The sequence below is a fragment of the Brienomyrus brachyistius genome, chromosome 16 (genome assembly GCF_023856365.1).
Source record: "Brienomyrus brachyistius isolate T26 chromosome 16, BBRACH_0.4, whole genome shotgun sequence".
In the NCBI taxonomy this organism is placed as follows: Eukaryota; Metazoa; Chordata; class Actinopteri; order Osteoglossiformes; family Mormyridae; genus Brienomyrus; species Brienomyrus brachyistius.
Window position 1 is genome coordinate 13,116,930 of NC_064548.1, and position 21,778 is coordinate 13,138,707.

Genomic DNA, 21,778 nt, shown 5'->3' on the forward strand with positions numbered 1-21,778 from the left:
TGGGACCTTAGTGGGGCAATCAGGCCCTGAGTGGAGCCCCAGCACGGCATGTCAGCGCGCCCGTCAACATCCTGGACAGAGCACAGGTCTCCCCTGACGACGGCTTTGCTCTGCCCCCGCCTCCCAGTGCGCTCTCCCCGCCCACTCTTTTCATCGGCTCATCACCGCCCAATCAGAGCCTTGGGGGGGGCACAGCAGCGGGATGCCGCACTCCAGAGGCAAGCCGGAGGAGGCGGGTGAGTTGCATTGTGGGCGATGCTGGCATGACGCTAAGCACTCTCAGTGCAGAGAGCAGCGGGGGATGGGATGGTGTACCCATATCTGTAGGCAGCAGGTCCCGCACACAGCAGGTCCTACATACAGCAGGCCAGGCACACAGCAGATCCCACACATGGCAGGTGCCACATACAGCAGGCCCTACACACGGCAGGTCCTGCACACAGCAAGCCCCACACTGTGCAGGCCCTGCACACAGGAAGCCTCACACACGGCAGGCCCTGCACACAGCAAGCCCCACACTGTGCAGGCCCTGCACACAGGAAGCCTCACACACGGCAGGCCCTACACACAGCAAGCCCCACACTGTGCAGGCCATGCACACAGCAGGTCTCACACGCAGCAGGTCACACACACAGCAGGCCTCACACCCAGCAGGCCCCGCACACAGCAGACCCCGCACACAGCCATTCTCATATACAGCAGGCCTGGCACATAGCAGGTCCCACACAAAGCAGACCCTGCACACAGTAGGCCCCGCACATGCAGGTCCTACACACAGCAGGCCTGGCTCACAGCAGGTCCCACACACAGCAGGCACTGCACACTATATGCTCAGTCCACAGCAGGCCCCACACACAGCAGGCCCCACACCCAGCAGGCCCCACACACAGCAGGCCCCACACACAGCAGGCCCCGCACATGGCAGGCCCCGCACACGGCAGGCCCCGCACACGGCAGGCCCCACACACGGCAGGCTCTGCCCACAGTTCCAAGCAGTTCCTGTCTCTCAAACTGCACTGATGATAATTTACTCCTGTCGAAACGTATTATTGCTTGTGGATCCAAGCACTTTGCCATCTGACCAGCTGGCTGATATCATATAAATAATTGTGAAATACCAAAGTAAAAACAGCACTGAATGTTTGCTTTTGCCGCTGGATGGCCCCGTTACCCTTTAGCATTTGGCTATAAAGCGACAGGTCAACATTTCTTGACTGCTAAACATGCCCGGTCACACAGTCCAGACTCTGTGTTTGCCTGGAGGACAGGGTGGGGGGTCTCTGTATGCGAGGCAGCTGCCCCCCCCCCCCCGTCCTTATTCTTCATTTATTCACTGCAGCGAAGTCTCTGAGCGATTATGGGATCCTCTGAGGAATGATTAACCACTGCAAGGCTGATGATGTGGGGCCACCTGTACTGCTGAAGGGAGGCCAGGCCAAGCAAACGGAGGGGGGGGCTCCCAGCCGGCCAGTCACAGGCCTCAGGGTGGGGTCTCTCAGGTCCCGTGACGTAGAATAACGCAGTCATTGTGCCGTATGGGGAATACCTAACCAGCAAGCTGTTCTGAGAGCCACAAGGCGGGTGGAAATTCACAGGGACAGAAGCAAACCTTGGCTTTGACGATCAGCCTTTGTATTATTTACATTATATGTTACATATAAACAAAAACAAAATACACAGTCACAGACAGACTCTGGGGGCTACCAGGGTAGAGTGACATCATTATTGGATGAAGTTAGACTAGACTGTAGGGTATTTCCGACTTACAGCCAGCGCTTTGTTTATGGGCTCTGAGGTGACATCACCATATCGATGAGGACAGATCCATGATGGGGATTTGCAGCTTCACATGTGAGCTGGGCCTGTTTTTCATAGCTATTCTATATGCGTACTTCGCTGGTTTCCTCACAGTAACTGTAACTTCAGGGAGAGTGGCAGGTAAATGAGGTTAGATGAGCAGAAGCTCAATCCACATGCAAGGGCGTAGGTTTGGCTTGAACGTTGGTAGGGACCGAATCACATCCAAACCCCCCACCCCTGCAAACACACACAGACCTCCCACAATATTGTTAGGGACGCCTTTGCCTCCATGGAGATAAAGAGTGAGGATTCAGACCATCTATTACAAGTAAGTCCCTGTGAAGACCTCAAACAAGGCTAGGAGCTCACCATCACTCTTTATAAATAATACCTGGTAGGACCTCACACACAAGTAAGTCACACCTTACACCCGTCCCCGTACAGACCTCAGGCAGGGCTAGGACCTCACACACAAGTAAATCACCCCTTCCCATCCCGGTACAGACCTCAGGCAGGGCTAGGACCTCACACACAAGTAAGTCACACCTTCCCGTCCCGGTATAGACCTCAGGCAGGGCTAGGACCTCACACACAAGTAAATCACCCCTTCCCATCCCGGTACAGACCTCAGGCAGGGCTAGGACCTCACACACAAGTAAATCACCCCTTCCCATCCCGGTACAGACCTCAGGCAGGGCTAGGACCTCACACACAAGTAAGTCACACCTTCCCATCCCGGTACAGACCTCAGGCAGGGCTAGGACCTCACACACAAGTAAGTCACACCTTCCTGTCCCGCTTTGTCACAAAGGAAGAGCGGAGCTGAGTGGGGGCCAGACAGGTGGGAGAACAAGCTGTGCTTTATGGGGTCCTCGGTCTTCTTGGCCAAAAGCCCCCCATCATCGGAATTCCCACCCACCCAGGGGGTTAAAGACTCCACCCGTCAAGCCAACCTCTGCCAAGGCCACACAATTACGAAGACAGTCAAAGGGCACACACCACTTTTAGCTATAACTGCATAGCTGAAAATGGCCTGACCTGCTACCAATGATCCTCCACAGGCAGAGAGTACTGAGGGGGTGGGTGGAGGCTGGGAGACGAGGGGTTAATTCTTTTTTTTCTTAGAACAGCGAGTTTCAAGACACATGGTTTTACAAGATCAAATAAAACAAGCATTAGTGGCCAGGCCAAGGTTTTCACTTAACAAGCAACATTTCGTTTACTGTTAAATTAGAAAGATGTTTCAAAATATGTAACTGTGATTTACGCAATGGATAAAAGCCAACATGACTTTCGGAGGGAATGCTGTTTCTTGCACAGACGGTCTGTACCTCCCTCTCACACGGAGCGCTTGTTTTTCACGCCCAACAGGGATACATCTTTAAGGCAGAAATTACCAGAACCAAGAAGATCAGAGAGGTTCAGTGGGCAGCAGCTCCCACCACACAACCAGATGGGGGAGGGGGTGCCCATCAAACCGTGAGCACGCCGCTCTGCGGTCGGGGGGTACTTTGCTGACAAGCTGGCCCCCAGGGGCTGAGCGCCGGGAAGACATAAACATCGCACAGCACACTGATTTCTGCATGGATTCCCGGGGGGGCATGGGGGGGCACCAAGGGCAGGGGGGGTCCCGCTGACTTTTTCCCCAGCTTCTGAGCTTCTCCAGAAGCCTCCAGTTTCTTTCACACCAGGAGTAAAGGCCTTGCGGGGGTGGGGGGGGGGGACTGATACACTAATAATTACAGCAGTGAAGACTGGTGGGGGCTCCCCAGACCTGGGAACAGCACTGCAGGCCTCAGGACCAACTGGAGATTGACCTTCATGAAAAGCAAATCAGCAGATTTTCATCTGTAGTCCACCTAGAGCCAAAACCCATCTCATGTTCTGATGTTACACGTATTGACCCATGATTAGGTTCTTGCTTTGTGAGAAGCTGTGTAGCTCCTGCTCCCATACTGCTTACACTCGTCCCTGGACGTTCACTGGAAGCTCAGCCTAGCTGCCATCACGGCCACTGGACTCCTTGACAGCTGCCGTGTTTGCAGTGTGATATTTGCCTGAGTTACGCCGTGTTGGGAAAAAGCATCTGCTAAATATGCAAAATGTAACGCAAACGTAATGTCCCTGGGATTCCAACTCAGAATGGTATACTTGTTACTAGCACACTTGCTGAGCTACAGCAAGTGCTGCAGCGCCAATTAAATCCCGTAAGGGACTCTAGGTGAGTGTCACTACCTGTAGCCCACCCCACCCCCTAGCCTCCACAACGTGACATTGTCTTGCTAAGTCAGAATGTCCCCAAATGGGCTGATTGGCACTGTGTATATATTTCATACATGCTGATGGATTGGTTTTTCGTTCAAGCCCAATGGGGAAGACGCATTTAAAATCTATTTGCAAATTTATTTATATACATAATACTTCATATATGATGATTATATATAAAAACAATAATTTATTTATTTATAAAAACTAAATATTGGTAAAAGGTCCTTCCCTTTTGGACATATTGCGATCGTTTCTCCGCATGCTGCAGTGCCAGTTCAGCTGGCTGTCCCCGCCCTCCGGTTTCACACTCAGAATAACACCAGCAGGAGTCACACAAAGGAGGACGCCGGAGGAGCACGGCGCTCTTCTCAGGAGCCCTGCAATTTCAGGCCGGCATTCGCAGTTGCTATGCAACTCTGCTCGGATCCCGGCACACGTGTGACGGCAGGGCACATGGCGGGGACGGCCTCTCTGAAACGCCCGTCTCTCTGACTTTTTTTTTTACCCTGGTTCATACTCGTGCACGGTGGTGTAATTTTGGATGGAAACAGATGCTGTCTTCCTGGTAATTGGGAGAGGAGTCGGGCCGCTATTAATTACCCAGCTATGTATTTCTGTTCTGTTGGGGGGGGGAGTGATAGCCCAGCCAGTGCTTCCTGTTGTGGTTTTGGGGTGGAGGTGGGGGGGGGGGGGCAGTCTGCATCCCGTCCTGTAGGAGGCGAACGGGTTGCAGAGTCTCCTTAATCAACGTGGGATCAGCCCTGGGGGAAGGGCCGGGACGGGCTGGCATTGTGCTCACGGCGATCGGGAAACAAAACGGCCAAGATGATGCACCGTGCGACTCCAGGGGCCACCTCAAGGGGTCTGCCGACCTGCGTCGGCAATGTGCCGCTTTGTGGAAAATGCTTGGAAAATGGCAGACTAACAGACTGAAACTGAAGGTGATTTTAACTGACAGCAGCCTGAAGGAAAACCAAGCCGCGTTCTGGTGCACAAATCGATCTGGGGGGGGGGGGGGGCTGGGGAGGTGCTGGGGGGTACGTGGTGAGTCAGGAGCAGGGGGGGAACCGGGCAGCTCACCTGAGAAGGAAATTGCTGTGTAAAAACATTGCCCGGGCTGGCTTGCTGTCGAGAGTCAGAAAACAAAACAAAACATAACCAAAGTGTTTAGAATACGAGCACCTGCGGATTTGGCCATGCAGGGCTGGAGGGGTGAGTGCTGGCGCGTTACAGCTCCGCATGCGCGTGACACTTAGGGGAGGCTCGGCCCTCATTAGCCAGCCGCATCTGGAAGATGTCAGTGGGACTCCTCATGGGGCGGGCAGCGTTCCTGTTTACTGACGAAGCTTCGGTCAAACTGGAAAACACACGGTGGGCTTTAAAAATAAAAGGGGGGGGGGTGGGGGGGGTGGGGGGGTGCTCCACTTCAAATAAACCGGAGATGGTGCAGGATTCACTTAATATGGTGCTGAAGGGATTCATGCTGATGCATAACGGGAATAAACACAACTCCACTGTTAGCACACTGGCAGAAAACACGCTTCCGGAAAGTGCTTCTGCACACGACCGGATATCTAAGGATCCACAGCCTTTGAAACAGGAGCATAAAGGACGTCTCCCCCATAGTGTAGGTGGCCATGCGGCCAGCGGGAACCTCGCTGCTGACGTGTAGGAGACGAGGTCACCTGCCACAGCCCTCTTGAGATGGCCGCACTCACGATTTCGGGCCTGGCTCGCTCACTCCATTTTCCCCGGCCCATGCATCAACTTCGACGTCAATTTCTGCACGTCCGGGACGAGAATCCTCTCGACGTTTATTTACAAGTTGACTCATCAAGTGCACGATGGCATCGGAGTCAGCAATGAGGGGTAAATGAAGACAGAACGAGGGACCGCAGAACCAGATCTGAAACCTGACGAGATTACTACAGCTTCCTGCCTCCCATCACAGATATCATCTCCACCTGACCCCACCACCCCTCCCCCGTCGGCTTCCACAGGAAAAACCTGCAATTTACTGCCTAATCTTTCTGCTTTAATGAGAAAACGACATTTTGAGAGTATTTGCCCCTCTACCTCGACCACATGGCTCATTTGGGAGATTTATGTCGCAGCCGTGGTCTACAGTAAGCGCTGATGAATCGTCTCCAGTCCAGGAAGTTCTGTTCTTTGGCACCGAGTACCGCTTCCGATTCCCTGGCTCCCTTGCTTCCTGCCCCCGTTCATCATGTCACATAACACAAGGAACATCTATGCTGCCACATGTCACACACATGTTCACTCTAATAATGTATGTCAATTAATACCGGTTGAAAATAATTAGCAACTCCTGATGTTAAAAAAAAAGTTATAATTGTAATGAACGACCACCAGAGAGGGGAAAGACAAAAAACCTGATACATTTTACCTTCCTGTCTTGTCAAACCAAGACAAGGTTGTCCTACGACCATAAAGCGAGTGGTTCATCGAGTTGTGATACAGGAAGGACTTATTTACGTTTCCAGCACTACCAACATACATCACCAGGGACAAAGAATAACAAGCAGCGTGCAGAAAGTCTTCAGTCACTGCCAATCATCACCCCTCGGCACACAGGCGTATAGGGAAAATCCATCACATTCTGGCCAAGCAAGCTCCGCTTCAGAGTCTCTGTTTAATATATCGAATTATTCATTCAATGCAATTGCTCGCATGTAAGATTTTCATTTTCCAAACATTATGTAATTAAAGTAACCCTGTGGGGGCCACAATTATGCAGGCTACTTATACAAAACACCTGTGAATTTCAACATGCGAGCAACTTAATACGTTTAAAGAGAATAAAACCTGAAGTTTGCTCGATAATTGCCCTGCCAAAGGAAATGAATTAAATAATTTTATATAAATCCCAGAATTTAATTCAAAGCTAAATTAGGGTGAATTGCAGTCTCAGTCAGTTCAATTTCCAGTCATTTCAATTCAAATTTTGTATCAGTTTGACAACTGAGTTTTGGTTCAAGCATTTCAATGGTGCATCTGGAATCAAGGCCGTTGCAACTGATCAGAAAGTCTGCTGTTGTCTTTCCTTATTAATGAACGTGAATAGTCTTCTGAAAAATAGGAAAAGAAAGATTTGTATTTTCATCAGAATGGCACTGATCTGATTTTTAAGGGTGGAAAAATTTGTCTGATATTGGTATGATATAGACAGACAGACAGACAGACAGACAGACAGATGGGCAGGCAGACAGACAGACAGGTAGGCAGACAGACAGACAGTTTTACAATAGCACAATAAACACATATAGCAAGCAAAACGATATTTAGACATTTATAGACAGTAACAACATGTAATAGATAATAAACAGTAACAGTGCAAAGAATGTCGGGGAAAGTATTACACAAAATTCCAGAGTAATGGCTCAGAAATAAATAGCATTGCAGAGTGGGTTTTACAGTGAACAAATGAATGATTTGTGAAGCAGTTCTGGTCCATTCAGACAGCTGCCCCCCCCCCCTCCCTCCCAAACAGCCTCCACCATGTCATGTCATGATTGACACTGCAGGAAGGACAGAAAACATCATTTTCCGAACATGAGAACGGCGTGTGTGACAAAGCGCCGGGGCGCCGGGGGCCAGGTGCCAGGGGGACCCAGCGGCTCGCCGGGGCCTTGGCTGAGACGCTGCCAGTGTGGGGCGCGAGTGCGGCGGGTTCCAGCCGGGCCTTTATTCGGGCTCATTAGCATATCAGCTGTAAGATCTCAGCCAGTGAAAAGGGGGCAGTCAGCCTTTTATTGGCACGTGCAATTAAAAGATGTCAAACCAAGTCTCTCTTACAATGTTTAGTCTTGCCTGTCAGTGCGTCAAACATTATCTAAAAGGGCCTCAATTACAAGAGGAACCGAATAGAGGGCCGAGTTTGGCAGTGTTTCCGAGGCCCCGGGGTCTTACAGGGCGCAGAGGCGGCCGCGGCGAGCACAATGAGCCCAGAAAGACGATGAGGGGGTAACCGGAGAGGCACGGGTCCCTTTCACTGTCCTGGGAATCGAGAGAGCGCGACTCTGGGATTCCTCCGCGGCGGTATCATGTTAAGGAGCTCCGGTCCAGGCTGCCGGCGAGTCTGAGCTGTAGGTTTCGAAGGCGCCATCAGGTAACAGTAGTGCAGGGTGCTGCTGCCAGTAGGTGTAATCAGAGCCAGGGATCCTGACAAAAATGGCAGCCCCCTCGCAGCGACAAGGCGTGGCGGCAGCGAGGGAAACTACGGTATATCGGCCACCTATTCCAGCCGCTCACCAATACTGGGTTTACATTTATTCTGTGACCGAACAGAGCAACAAGTTATAACATATCTGTCGCTAAAACATCTTGGGGGAGGTAATCGACCAAATGGACACTCGGGAAGTCTCACAGAGATGGGCAAAAATAACACTCTGGCCGCCAGGATGAAATATGGAATCTCTATATTTCTGAACCCCAGCTCGGATGGTCCCCAAAGCAGCGTGACAATGGGGGAAATGTTTGTTACTGTGAGGGGGAGAGCAAATATGCCGCTAAAATCCTTTCTCAGGATATCAGTGCGCTGGGCTGAGAGAAAAATGCATCAAAAAAGGGAGCAGAGTCATTGAATATAACTAGTTATTTTCTATAGCGTCATGCTCAGAGGCCCTCTGACCCACCCCTGAATAACAAGACCAAAATACTAAAGTTGACAGCAGAGGTGGAAAGTTCAGGTTCAGAAAGTACAAATCCAGACCAAGGTTTTGTTTCAACCAACCAGTAGAGCTTAAAGAGTCACATTCACAGAATACTCAGTTGGCTGAAACAAAATCATGGTCTGGATTTGTTCTTTCTGAACCAGAACTTCCCACCTCTGGTTGACAGGCGCAGCTATGTTACTCAGATATTTCCAGAAGGGAAACTCAAGATTCGAAAATGATTGGACAGGAATGGACTCCCGAGGGAATTGGGCATGTGATTGGCTATGCTGCATCCCTCCTTGTGACGTTGAAAGATGACAGCGGGGCTTGGAAGGTCCATTCCATCAGGAAGTTCATCTTTCAGCCACGAATGTGGACGTTTATCCAGCAGAGACACGTCACGCCATATCATGACATCAGAAGGCATGTTCGGCATCCGGCACTTTCTCCATGAGCGTCGACAACCTCGCGCGGCGCTTAGCAAATCCACAGTAATGACTATCATCCGATTTATCAATTTGTGGGTGAGCCGCTGGGTTTCATTTCAATGTTGGTGAGAAGAGGGAATATGAAAATTAACCTCAATACCCTGATCCACCCCCCCACCCTTGGAAATATGCAACGGCTTTCACAGATGGCCATTAAAATAAGTCCTCAGAGTAGAGGCTATGTCATCACAGAGAGCTTTTAAATTGAAAGGCATAGCATTGCTCATTAGCCTAACACTCAACATCCGCAATCAGGCAGAAGTCACCTCAGCCACAAGGGGGAGCCCAAAATGAGCCGCGGCTGAAAAACTGATTTGATTCAACACGACATATCAAAGCGAATTAATAACTATATCCCCAACACTGTCTTCAGAGACACTTGTGTTGCGTTTCCAGTTCAGAGGAAATCTGAGCAGCTTCTGAAACGCAGTGTTCCCTCCCAAGTTGGACGTCCCACGCACCAAAGGTGCCTTCTGACAACCCTCCACCCCAATAAATACACTTATATACAGATAATGTCATAAAATTACAAATCCAACTACAGCATTAGGCTATGCAGGTGAAGTGCTCTTATCAGGGGCATTAATTTGACTACTTGCATTTGACTGCGCCCACAAAAAGCCTGCTGACGAGGTAAATGACCATTCTGTACGTACACATTGATAAATCTGCTGTCCATGTTGGTGAATTGGTCCACCCAGGAGCAAATTCATTAAATCTATTCAAACATGGGGAAAAACTGAAATACAGTGAGAGAGAGAGAGAGAGAAAATGAAGGATACAGAGCCTGGCCATCTGCAAACATAGAAAGCTCTGCAGTGATGCAGAATCTATTTGGATTAATCTTGGATTCTGACCATATTAGTCTCAAAAAGGCAATTAAAAGAGGCAGGACAGCAGCCACCAGTTGCAGGCAGATCTGAGAGGTCCTGCAACCTCCAGCTGCCACTTGACGGTGTGTCATGGGTCTGTAAGCTCACGACCCCTTTTGAAAGGATGAGAGCGTCATTGTGGACGCTCGCTGTTTTCAGTGCAATTTGGCAGCTGCCTGTTCTGGCGAATTTCAATGTTCCTTGGTGACCAGAGGCCAGCCCTACTGCTCTCAGCCCTACAATATCAAATTTTACCACCCCGAGCCAAACCTCTCACATTTTGTTTGAAAATCTGGAAAATACCGGATTACTGATGCTGTTTTTTTTTTTTTGCTTCGTTAATTATTTTTCCCCACTCATTACAGCCATGGAATGAAACCACTCCTCCTAGTCCTGATTATCTGATTGTTCAATGCCTAAGATTGCTGCGGGACCAACGCCTCTGAAGGTCGGGAAGGCCGTGGGCGATTCTCCACAGCAACTCCCTGACGTGGGCTCCTCCGAAGCCGTGATTAATTTCCATTCAGCCTCCCCTCCCAAGTCAAAGAAACCAGGGCACAATTTTCGGTAATTGGCAGACAGATGAGGAACCGCACCTCTAAGGATCTGGGAGACGCAAACAGGCCTGATAGCATGAAGACCAGTGGTGGAACGATGCACAGACCACAAACAAACCCCGATCAATACATATTTAATTAGCATCAGGCTGATTACTTTTTGCATGGAAATTACAGCAGAAATCCTACCTTCGCCAAGCAAAACATGGCTGAAGAGGGACCCTGAAGGACTTGTGTTAACAGCAGAACAAAAACCACAAGACTTCAAGAAGAAATACAAGGGTCTTTTTTTTTTAATCACTTTCAAAGTCAGTCACGGTCATGACAAGTCCTAATGGCAGAAGATGACTAAGGGACATCCCATTATGCAATGTACAAAATGTTGGTTTTCTGCAAGTGCTTCAAAACCAAAAGACTTTCCAGGTAACGCCTGAGAACACAAAGCTCTGGGAGGAGGAGCCTGTTGGCTCGTGTTAAGAGTGGGCTGACAGTCCCTTAAACGACACGACCGATCTCACTCCTTCCAGGTCACTCCCAGTCTGATTCCCAAAACAGTTAGCGACCGCTAGGATCTACATCAGCTGCAGCACTGGGAACGCGTACGCAAACAACCACGGAAAGGGCTCTATAAGGGGGTTAGGGTGGGATATGGGTGGTGGGTCTCGCATGGTGGATCAGATTCGAGCCAGGCGCTCGATGACCCGTCTGTAGTCTGCTAGCAACTCCTGGTAGCTCTTCTCCAGCTCCTGGTGCTGCAGTTCTGTGTCCATCTGGCTGATGTGAGAGGCCAGCTCCTCTGGCCTCAGACACTTCTTCATCTTCACCATTTCTCTCTGGTTTTTCTGTACACACACAAAGCAACATGCTGGTAAGAGGCCTAGGATGCCTGAGGCAGACAGGGAGAATCACTGAGATTAATTATGTAATGAGTTACGCAACGAGGCTATTGGACCCGCCCCGCCCTGGGAAAAAGGGAACGGTACGTGGTTAGTTATATCGGAAACACCTGACCGTCCACGCTGATGTCAGCCGGGGGCCCCCAGATAAGCGAATATGCCCACTGGATGACAGGGTGTCTTATCGAACGCTTGGGGGTGTTTATTTGTATGCAGCCTCACACAAGGAGGGTGGAGCGAACTTGTCTTAGTCGCTATGAGAAAGGAGGTCAGTATATGATGAGTTTAAGTCTTATGAATTCATGAACAAGTGCATGAGTCTGAGAGGCACAGGAGCAAGTAAAGAGGAACCACAACTGATATGATGCTGCTACGGCACAGGACCAGGTGTCCCTGTGCACAGCAGGGACCCTCGCCGCATGCGCACACATGCATGCACACCCAAGGGGCCAGACAGAATGCAGCACCGGGAAGCCGCCTCTAATGCTGCACACATGGCCCAGCGAGGCGAGCTCTGCAATCTAACCGCCGCCTCCGTTCCCAGGCCGAGTCTCGCCCCATCTGGACTCCAGATCTCCTGCCTGTGCTCCTCCCTGTTTCTCGTTCCCGCTTCCATAAACGCGTCGCCGGTGGCGTTTACACTGGCTGAGGTGCCACGGCTCTCTCCCGGCCTCATTTACAATGTCAGTCCCGTATCCAGACTTGATTACGTATCCATGAACGCAAACGACTCGGCGCACATTCAGATCATAAATATATGCAAAAATCAGACACACAAGACATTCAAGAACGGCCCCAAAACGGGACTCGAAGAGTCGCGAGTCCTAAAAGGACTCCCGCCTGTTATGAGGCAGCCCTGGGCGTCTTCCCCTCCCACCCATCCAGGCTGCCACAAAATGGGATTCCTTTCAAAAGCATTGTACAGTAATTTTATAGCATAATGGAAAAAGGCCACAGGTAAATACAAGTAGGGGTAGGGGGCCGCAAATGGATGGCGGGCGGGCACGCGTTTCGAGGAAGCAAGCGGGCGGCCTAATGAAACTTCAAAAGCCCCGTAATGATGCTGGAACGAAGCTTCCCGCGGCCATTAAGTCCCACCCCCCGTTTGGTTTTCTTAAAGCAGGCGCATGTGCAAAGCAGCACCGCATTCCCGGAGACGACCCCAGTAAACGACATGCAAATTCCCTGGACACTTCCTTGTCGCCACGAGGATCCGGCAATGGGCACCACATGAAATTTGTGGAGATCCCAGTTAGCACTGAGAGCCGGTTTACCTCTCCATGTCTGCAGGGCCTACGTGGCAAGGCAGAAAGTCGGCCGACGGTAATGCCGTCCAACATTGCAGCGGGAGAGACCTCAGCCGCAGCACATGCAGCGAATCCACGAAGTCAACCACCGCCTCAGTGCAACGCTGGAGACGTCATGCTCAGAACCTGCGATCCTCTGTAATCATCATGCACGTTACTAAGGCTTTGACCCGACACCTGGCTTTACACTGGCCTTTCAGTTTCGGAGTCTCAACCCAAATGCAGGGTGCTGAAGAGGAAGCCTTGCTCTGCCTGAAGTGACCCTCATACCAAAACGGGCTTTTGATGTGCGTGAGCATGTGAACCAGGGTTGGGGCCCTTCTGGAATGCAGGCATCGATTCCAATCCAAATCAGGAAATGGAACCGGAGTTGGGATTGGAAAAAAATACTACTGGGAACAGAATAGGAATTGAATTTGAATTTCAGGGCCATTTAAATTCCAACTCCGGTTCCATTTCCTGATTTGGATTGGAATCGACCAATGCATTCCGGAAGGGCCCTAACCCTGATGTGCACAGTCGAAGTCATGCTTGTTGAGTTATGCAAATCATCGTGCCCTCTTGAACGCGACTAGTGGGATTTAGAAATCCAGGACTGTCCGTGGATAGTGAACACTCAGTGTTCACGCTCTGTAACCTTCAGCCCATTTCTCAATTTAGGGGAGTAATAGATTTTTAAAACCCTTTTCGTACTAATATTGTTGGACACATAAATGATTATTAAACATCAACACACACAGTTGAGCTGTTTGAACTCTTCCACCCACCCCCAGAAATCAGCAAACACACCTTGTAGGGCCCAAACAGTCTCCGTTTGACCTCCAGCCGGTATGACCTCGCCTTCTCCTCGTCGCTCATGTCCGTCACTCGTAGGCGCAGGATCTCATACACGCGCCTGGCGTGTTTCTGAGGCGACAGGGGACAAACGCATCACAACCCGTGACGTGCATCTGTGATCTTTTTTTAATGGTTTGGAAACTTAAATCCATGAATGCGAAGGAAACACAATTTTCAAGTTTTACTTCAGAGTTTCGTCGACCAAAGGCTGCAAGAATCCCACAAGTAATCAGCACTGTTATCCACAGGCAGTAAAGAGAATTAACTTAATTGCTTCCCTATAAGGAGGCTTAATGAACAAGTCAAAATAGAGGAGCTCACTCAGGAAAGGGGCCTCTACTCTAGGCAAGACTTAGGTGCTGCGGGTATAACTGATCAGGCAGGATCACACGGCCGACTGCAACAGCGCTGCGGGGGGGCGGTGTTTGGCGTGCGCGTGCGTGCATGCTCACCTTGTTTATCTTCAGCTTCTCGCGGGCCTCCGTTGCCATGGCATCACCGAAACCCTGGCTCAGCTGCTCCGAGGCAAAGGATGGCAGCGACTGGCAGAGCTTGACCAACACAAAGTCTCTCAGCTTCACGTAGCTCTCAGAGGGATCTTCCGCTAAAATCAAAAGCACCGCCGTCATTTTTATTACGCACCGTAAAGACCCTCCGCCCCCCCAATAGTTTATTAAAAATAGTCTCAGAACTGTGCCTTAAAGATGGCTGTGTTGTGAAAATTATACACCCCTGAAGCACCAGTGCAGGAACATGACTGGATAAACAGGTGGGACGCTTGCGGCTGCCCAGACTACTAGTGATTCCCACGCTTAGGTGACCGGAGCAATGTGGCTGGATGGCCGGGAACGGCAGGCTTGGGGAGGGGCTTTAATTCCACATCAGACGGTCTGCCTTCGGGGCAGTAATTCTGCCCCCTCCCCGTGACCCCTTTCACCCTAAAAGTACTCGCCTGCTTTCATTCCTAACCCCGGAAAAGATGGAGGCCTTCTCTGCAGTGAAGGTGGATATGCGCCGGCCGCGTTTTTAAAAGCAACAGATTCCACTGGCTAAAGGTCTGCTCAGCTGCCCCCTAATATTCCCCTGGAAAACAATCCACCAGCCATTTCTGTGTTGTGCACTGGATCTTTTAGGCTTTGGTCTTTGCTGGGAAGCAGTGGGGGGAGGGGGGACGTGGGGAGGGGAGGAATGTGTCCCACCTGTGATGTCCTGCACCAACGGAGACGTGCAGTAGAAGCGGTGCACCGCCTCCAGCAGCTGGGCCCCGTGACCTTCTCCCTGGAATGGGGGCAGCACCAGCATCTGGCTGCGTGGCAGAGCGGTGGGGGTGGGGTGGAGTGTGTGAGAATGAACAAGCAGGGTTAGCAGGCTTTCGAACGGTCATCAGCGCTACATACCATCAGCTGGGGCTCGATAGCGGTTACGGAAACCCGGCAAACACAAGACGGCCCAAAACCCCGATTGTCAAAAACACGTACCGGCCCTTTAAATCCCAATACCCCACTGGGAATGCTAAACATTAAACAAGTAACAAACCCATGTTCCCCCTGCTCCACACTCGGACTCTTAATGAATAATGATCAATTAATACGATCATAATGATATTTTTTTATTATGTCTATCAATGCTTTTTTATCACAATTTTCCAAACTACTTTGACTTTGCGCGATGTCAGTGAGAACCAAGGTTTACAGGACACACAAGACGGTAATTTGGGACGGAGATGTATATCCCCCCCCCCCGAACTCGGCAAAGAAAAGGAGGGCTTATTCAAGCCCGGCAATTACCTTACGCGTGGCCGGGTTTTGTCTGGGTACACGTAGTAATTATACACTGTCATGTAGGCCGCAGTGGCGTAGAGGGTCTCTCCGTCCTTATTGTACTTCTCGAATCTGTGGACAGAACGTACAGGCGAGCAGGTCAATCGCAGCCTCGTCTCCGGCACGGCGCATGGCAGAGGGCTGCCCAGTAGGTACACCTGCCGCAAGCTGAATGTATAATGTACTTAATTGGAGCCCGGCAACTTAGGCTGGGAGGTTGGGGGGGGGAGAGAGAGATGGGGGTCCGACCTCTTTACATCACTTCAGTCCATTTGCCCATTGTGGGCCTGAATAGAGACCAAGCCACAGAAAACAGGGGCAGAAGCACTTTTTACTGTTTAAGCTCCATTCAGCCTTTCAAAAGACAACAGCATTCAATTCAACTCTTGGCCTGGAAAAATAAGGGGGGAAAAGAAGGGGGGGGCACAAAGAAAGCTCTCGGCAGATCAACAATGTCCCCGCCGTCGAGGGGGGGCATGTAATTAACCGGGCCTGCTAATTGGTGGCAGCGTGAACAAAAGGGGGTGCTGGGCTGCGGCGAGAGGACAGGGTCGGGTATGGGGGGGGGGGGGGGGGGCGCGACTCACACAAGGAAGTAGGTCCAGCGCTCGTCGTCCACGTCGATGAAGCTGGCCGTCTCGATGAACCACATGAGGAAGGTCTGCAGGCGTGCGTGGTATTCCCGGAAACCGGGGCACGCCATGTCCGCCTGGGTGGGCGAGTGGGGGGGTTAGCGTCGGCCAGATCGGCAGCTGCCCGTGCATGAGGCCCGGTCCGGCCCCGCAGAGACGGCCCCACCTTGTAGATCTGGTAGGTGATGTCCTCTCCGTCCTCCCCACCGTGCACCGTGTACGTGTGCAACAAGCTCCCAAACGGACGGAAGTTGGCCTCCTTCTCCAACAGCGCTACGAAGTCGTCCGCATTGCAGGTGAAGCCCTGGGGAATGATCTCCCGGATCTTGCCTTCGACGTCATCGGGCTGGGGTGGGGGGTGAGGGATGCGTGTCACAGCCGTGTTAACAGAGAGCAGGGGTGACCGCGTAGCTACACTAAGGTGAATCTACTTGGCAACGTCTCTACCAGGTTCCTGCATGCTGGGAAGGTGCAGGGCAAACAGGAGACACTGTTTAAACCTCCCTGGAGGTCCGCACCTTATTAGCCAGGAAAAAATAATAATAAAACCTACAGAAAATGAAGCCGGCTGTAATCCCATTACCGCTTAAAATTACGGACAAATGGGTTCAAACACTCCTTTACTGACAGGTATATTCCCGCCAATGTAACATTCCCTGCACGTAATCAATGAGAACGCATAGTGAAGAAGCTGCTGTTGTTCGTCCATTAGGGTACACTCCAGGCGTGACTGACGGACGGCACGTGGAATTAGGACAGGAGAATGCATTCCCCGTGCCTCAGAAAGACAGGCCATTAGGCTATTAGGACTGTCGGCTGAGCAGAGCCGACCCCCTCCCCAATACTGAAGGCCACTTAATTGAATACATTTACTACTTATCTTAAACCATGAATATGTGATGAAGCCCCCACGATTGCGTATTTATGCTTCTCGCCAGGCAATAAAATTTAATGAATTAATCTGGATTTAACAAAACAGCCCCCCAAGCATGAATACAAGCCCATCGTCTCTAATCCTCGCCCGCAGATTCAATCGAGTGACTTGGGGGGGGTGGGGTGCCACAATGGGGCCCCATTCCGTGGATTTCTCCCAGGCGGAGGGAGCTTGGCCGGGTTGTTTGCATTGTATCCATTTCCACGAGGGCCTGTGTGAGGACGCTCGGCATTTAGGCGCTAAGCTGCCCTTTCATGCTGTCCCGCGCCTGGCGATGGTCGCCGGGGTCCACGCAGCCCCGCATTCAAAACAGGGAAATTAAGACGAGCCCATGGACAAAATACTCCACACAAAGCCAATGTGCTAATCCCCTACACTGCCCTCCCCCCCCACCTTCTCAGGCGTCACCTAAATGTCCGGCTGGCAGAAATGCACCTGCGGCAGAATGGCCTGTCACATTTTTTTTTGGGGGGGGGGGGGGGGGGGGGGGGGCTGGGGACAAGCCAGCAGCATCGTCTGTGGGGCCCCGGTGCGAGTTCCTTAAGTTTTACTTCAAAAGGAGGCTTCTGTGTCTTTAGGTGTGGATCTGAATTGCATTTAGGGGGGGCTTGTTGTGTTTGAGCAGCACCGCCAGGATGCACTGGGGGGAGGGGACCGTGTTCATCAGTGAAAACGATCTTAACAGGAGCAGAAAGTCAGCCTGGGAGAATTAGTGCGGCTTGATCGAGCTCTGCAGGCACGCTAAGGTGATTTATTATGGGGAAAAGGGGCACTTTAATAAAAGGGAACGGATCTGCTCCCCCATCTATGTTTGCGGTGTACTTTGTACCTTTTATCCCTACGAGCAGGTTACATGACACCATTAACAAACTAAAAGCAAAAAAAAAAAAACAACGTACAAATCTACAATTTGCATTCATCACAGCGACTGAGCACTCAAACCCCAAACCGCATGCCTGCATTTAACTGGAATGAGCATAGAAATAAAATTAAATAGCCAATGGCTTTGACATCCACAGAGGCTCTTCAACAGTTTATTGAATTACTTTTAATATTTTTTTTTTTGCTACAGGAACAACCCAAGCATCCAGACCTAAATGTTCACAGGCTAAAGGGAAAATAGTAACTCATTTTTGTAAGAGAACGGCCTAGCTACTTCAGGAAGAATCCTCTATACAAAGACGCTAAAAAGGACCCTCAAAGGTCCGATAAAAATAATTAGATAAATATGTTGAATAATATTCATAAAATAGTCAGACAAGAAAGCATCAGGGTTCTTTGAAAAAGTGTAAAGCAGACAAGCAAAAAAAAGATAAAGAAAAACATTATTAACTCCTGAGCTGAAACTCAGAAGCTCCTTTTTGAGGGTGGCAAAGAAACAGGGGACTTCTGAACAAGGTTAAAATAACCCAGACTACAGGGGGCGCTACTGCACTCGTAGAAAATCAAACTGAGGCAACTGTGCCGGGAGGCGGGCCTGCGAATGGGATACACTGGTGGCCTGCTCCCCGCTGACTGTGCAGCACAGGCACTCAGCCGGGTGACTAATCTCCCAGCGCTCATGGGGAGCTTGAAAAGCTTGCTCCTTCAGAGCTGGGACAAGGGGGAGGGGAGGAGATTTAGCCTCCCCTTCCCAGGGGGCACATCGGCCTGATGGAACATGAGATCCTTCACATCGCTGCTGTGAAGCCTAAAGACGGTGGCCCAAACCCACACGCAGCACTAAGGAGGAGCTGCCTGGCACCTCCACAACCAATAATAAATTCACACGCACGTCACCACAGCTGATTTCACTGCCGTCTTCTTACCTCCACGCAGTCAAACTTCTCAGACACCTTCGATGTATATTTCACTTTGAAGAGTGTGTTCAAGTTTCCTGCCGTGTAGTACAACTGAATCTGAAGACCTTTATATCCAAATGCCACTTCACTGCAATAAAACAGAAATACACAGATTTCAGGATAAAAACAGATTCATGTAATACTGTTTGAGTACTATATCCAGCTCTTTGAATTCAATTTCAACAGCTGCCAATGCTTTTTAAAACAAATTCAATGGAATCAGTAAGAGGGAGAAAATGGACAAATGAATTCTGCTATGACTATGGCTAGAATACTGCTTTCCTAATGTCACATGTAACCAGTTCTCTGCCCCAAGTCAAACACCATCCCATCAAAAGCCCACACAGCAGCACCCCTAAGACCACCCATTCTTCAGCTCCAGGCTCCACCCATTCCTGTTGCCAGGAGAACCACCCACAATTCCCCCTAACTTCTTGAAGGTACAAGGCTTTATATTTTAAAACTTTTGTTCATATCCAAGAAAAGACATTCTACTTATAAAGGGGTCTAAAAAGTAAACGTTTTCCAAATTATTTAATCGCTTCAATTAGTCTACTAAGTACATTTTACAATGAAGCTTTGGATTGCAAATATCTGATAAACTGACAGTTATAAATTTGTGGGGTTTTGCATAATTATTATTTTCCTGGCTCAGTCACACTGGATGAAACAGATGTAAAATAGACTTGAATGAAGATTAATCGCAAGACGAGTAAGAAGACAGCAGTGTTTTCTAATCCGGTCCTCAGGGACCTGGAGCCGGGCCACATTTTTGCTCCCTCCAAGCCCCCTGCCAGACACCAGGAGCTGGGAGGAAGCAGAAACGTGAACCAGTTGTGGGTCCCTGACGACCGGATTGGGAAACACTGCATTACAGGAACTGCAAATTCTCAACCTGTGTCTGTCAACCCTTCACTCTAAAATCTGAATTAAATAAAGAACCATTAGAGGTGGAGATTTCAGGTCCAGAGAGTACAAATCCAGAGCAAGATTTTGTTTCAACCAACCAGTTGCGTACTCTGTGACTGTGACTCTATGCTCAACTGGTTGGTTGAAACAAAATCTTGGTCTGGATTTGTACCCTCTGGACCTGAAATCTCCACCTCTGGGAACCATACAAGTTAGATATGTGTCTTCAGCAGAAAGTTCTGCCAAAGAATATATGGGCTTTAGAGTTTCTGAAGTGACCGAAACCAGAGCGAAATGTTAGTGTGGTACCACCCCAGGTGAGAGGGCAGTGGCATGCCAGTGACAGAACATACTCATCTCCATACAGCTGGTGACTATACTCAGGGTGGAACGTTGTGCTTTCATCTTCCACGTCCTCAGGGAAACGCACTGTATAGAGGCAGAGTTAGGAAGTGAAATACTCTGTGAATTTGCACAGTGTGATATGCAAGTTCTACCCATAAACATTAAGAAAAAAACATTTGTAGACACTCCTGTCAAAATAGGCCCATCATTCATTTTCCCTCACAACCTAGCAACACGCCAGCCATCTGACAAAAATGCAAAACTCAGACGGAAGTCTGCATACCAAGCTTCAGACATATCGCTTCATTTGTGTCACATTTGTATTCTGCCAATTTCTTCTCCATCGCATTCATCCCTGAAATGTAGCAAAAGTCTGAATGTTAATCTTGCAATTTATATGTATTTGAACAGTTCTTGTTTTGATAAAAATTCATACAGCAGTTTAAAGAGAACCAAAGGTAGTCTGAATAAAATCACAAGCAAGCCATTTGGGAGATGATGATCTCTTTCAGTCTAGCAGATCTATAAGAGTAACAGTGGCAAAAAACTGCAGATTCACAAGTTTCATATTTTATCCAGCCTGCCCCTTATTCTTGTTCACCCAGCTGGATAAATCGAGTCCAGCACCTTAAAAAAGGTAAGCACCAGCTTGTTCCCTAATATGCAATGACATTACAATTAAAAAAAAAATCATTATTCGACGTCAGTTTCAAAGCGTTCTGTTAAAGTACCAGGATTAAAAGTCTGTTTAAAGCACTGTCGGTGTTTCCTATTTGACAGGGATATAAAACAACACGTGACGACGCATGAAACCGCTCGTTCTGAATTATAGTATATAAGTGTACACGTCAGAGGGCGTGGTCTCAGAGCGTGGCACCGTCTCTACGTGACAACAGACTAAGAATCGTTTGCAGTCATAATACTAACAGCGGGATGAAACAACGTAACAGTAATAATGCACCGTAATATTTAAAAAAAATTGTCTCCAGCAAGAATAGAAGAAATATTTTTTTGTTTTTGTTCGAATGGACAACTATTTGTCCATTTTGGCAGGTTTTGTCAACCATCCTACGAAATATAAGGAAGCTTTTTGATGTACGTGCTGATTAAGCGGAAAAGATAACAGACAGGCAGACATTTACATAAAAAGAAAACAGTACAGTGGATTCGCTATCATTTTAGAGGTCTGTATTTTAAAGGTCTGTAGCGGCTTCTGTGACGCCAGCTAACTGGCTAGCTACGTAGCCATCACTGCATCACACCAAGGCTATTAAAAACCCAAAACTAACCTAAAACCCTTAAGCTGGAAAATAATATACATACAGCAATTTACAATGAAAACGCACTGGAAACATGAGGAGAAAACTGGCAAAAGTATTTTAGCCTAAATTAAAGTTTTTTTTCTCATTCGTATAACTTACCCGCCATTTCGCTAGACTGCAGACGGGAAGCGACACAAACCGCGCGGCGCAGTTTACTTCCTATTTACCCACGTGTTTCCGTTTACTGCCTGCGTCTACCGTAAATTCCCATCAAATGCGCAACGTGGTTTACAGCATTTGTGCTTGGGCTAGAAAAATCGAGTATGTGATACCT

The 21,778-nt window shown here is 49.4% G+C and overlaps 1 protein-coding gene across 2 annotated transcripts; it reads right to left on the reverse strand.

Annotated features, from left to right (window-relative positions):
• Nucleotides 1-10,936: 10,936 nt before the first annotated feature.
• Nucleotides 10,937-21,736, reverse strand: hat1 (histone acetyltransferase 1). 2 transcript variants are annotated; one of them, XM_048979834.1, is made up of 11 exons: nucleotides 21,604-21,736; nucleotides 20,466-20,537; nucleotides 20,191-20,266; nucleotides 18,896-19,016; nucleotides 16,320-16,499; nucleotides 16,109-16,230; nucleotides 15,489-15,593; nucleotides 14,901-15,007; nucleotides 14,154-14,305; nucleotides 13,654-13,770; nucleotides 10,937-11,503 (listed from the first exon to the last, which is right to left on the reverse strand). In XM_048979834.1, the coding sequence occupies exons 1-11, from the start codon at nucleotides 21,608-21,610 to the stop codon at nucleotides 11,336-11,338; spliced, it is 1,227 nt and encodes a 408-aa protein (XP_048835791.1). In that variant the 5' UTR covers nucleotides 21,611-21,736; the 3' UTR covers nucleotides 10,937-11,335. The 2 variants fall into 2 exon arrangements, with proteins under 2 accessions (XP_048835791.1, XP_048835792.1); XM_048979835.1 differs by lacking the exon at nucleotides 10,937-11,503 and adding an exon at nucleotides 11,532-13,000.
• Between the last annotated feature and the right edge of the window lie 42 nt (nucleotides 21,737-21,778).

Bases quoted from the DNA above. Each gene is read 5' to 3' on its own strand.
- hat1 (XM_048979834.1), bottom strand. The intron at 20,267-20,465 runs GTATGCAGACTT...GCCTCTATACAG, and splicing joins AGCGATATGTCTGAAGCTTG to TGCGTTTCCCTGAGGACGTG. The intron at 14,306-14,900 runs GTGGGACACATT...TTTTGATTTTAG, and splicing joins GTTGGTGCAGGACATCACAG to CGGAAGATCCCTCTGAGAGC.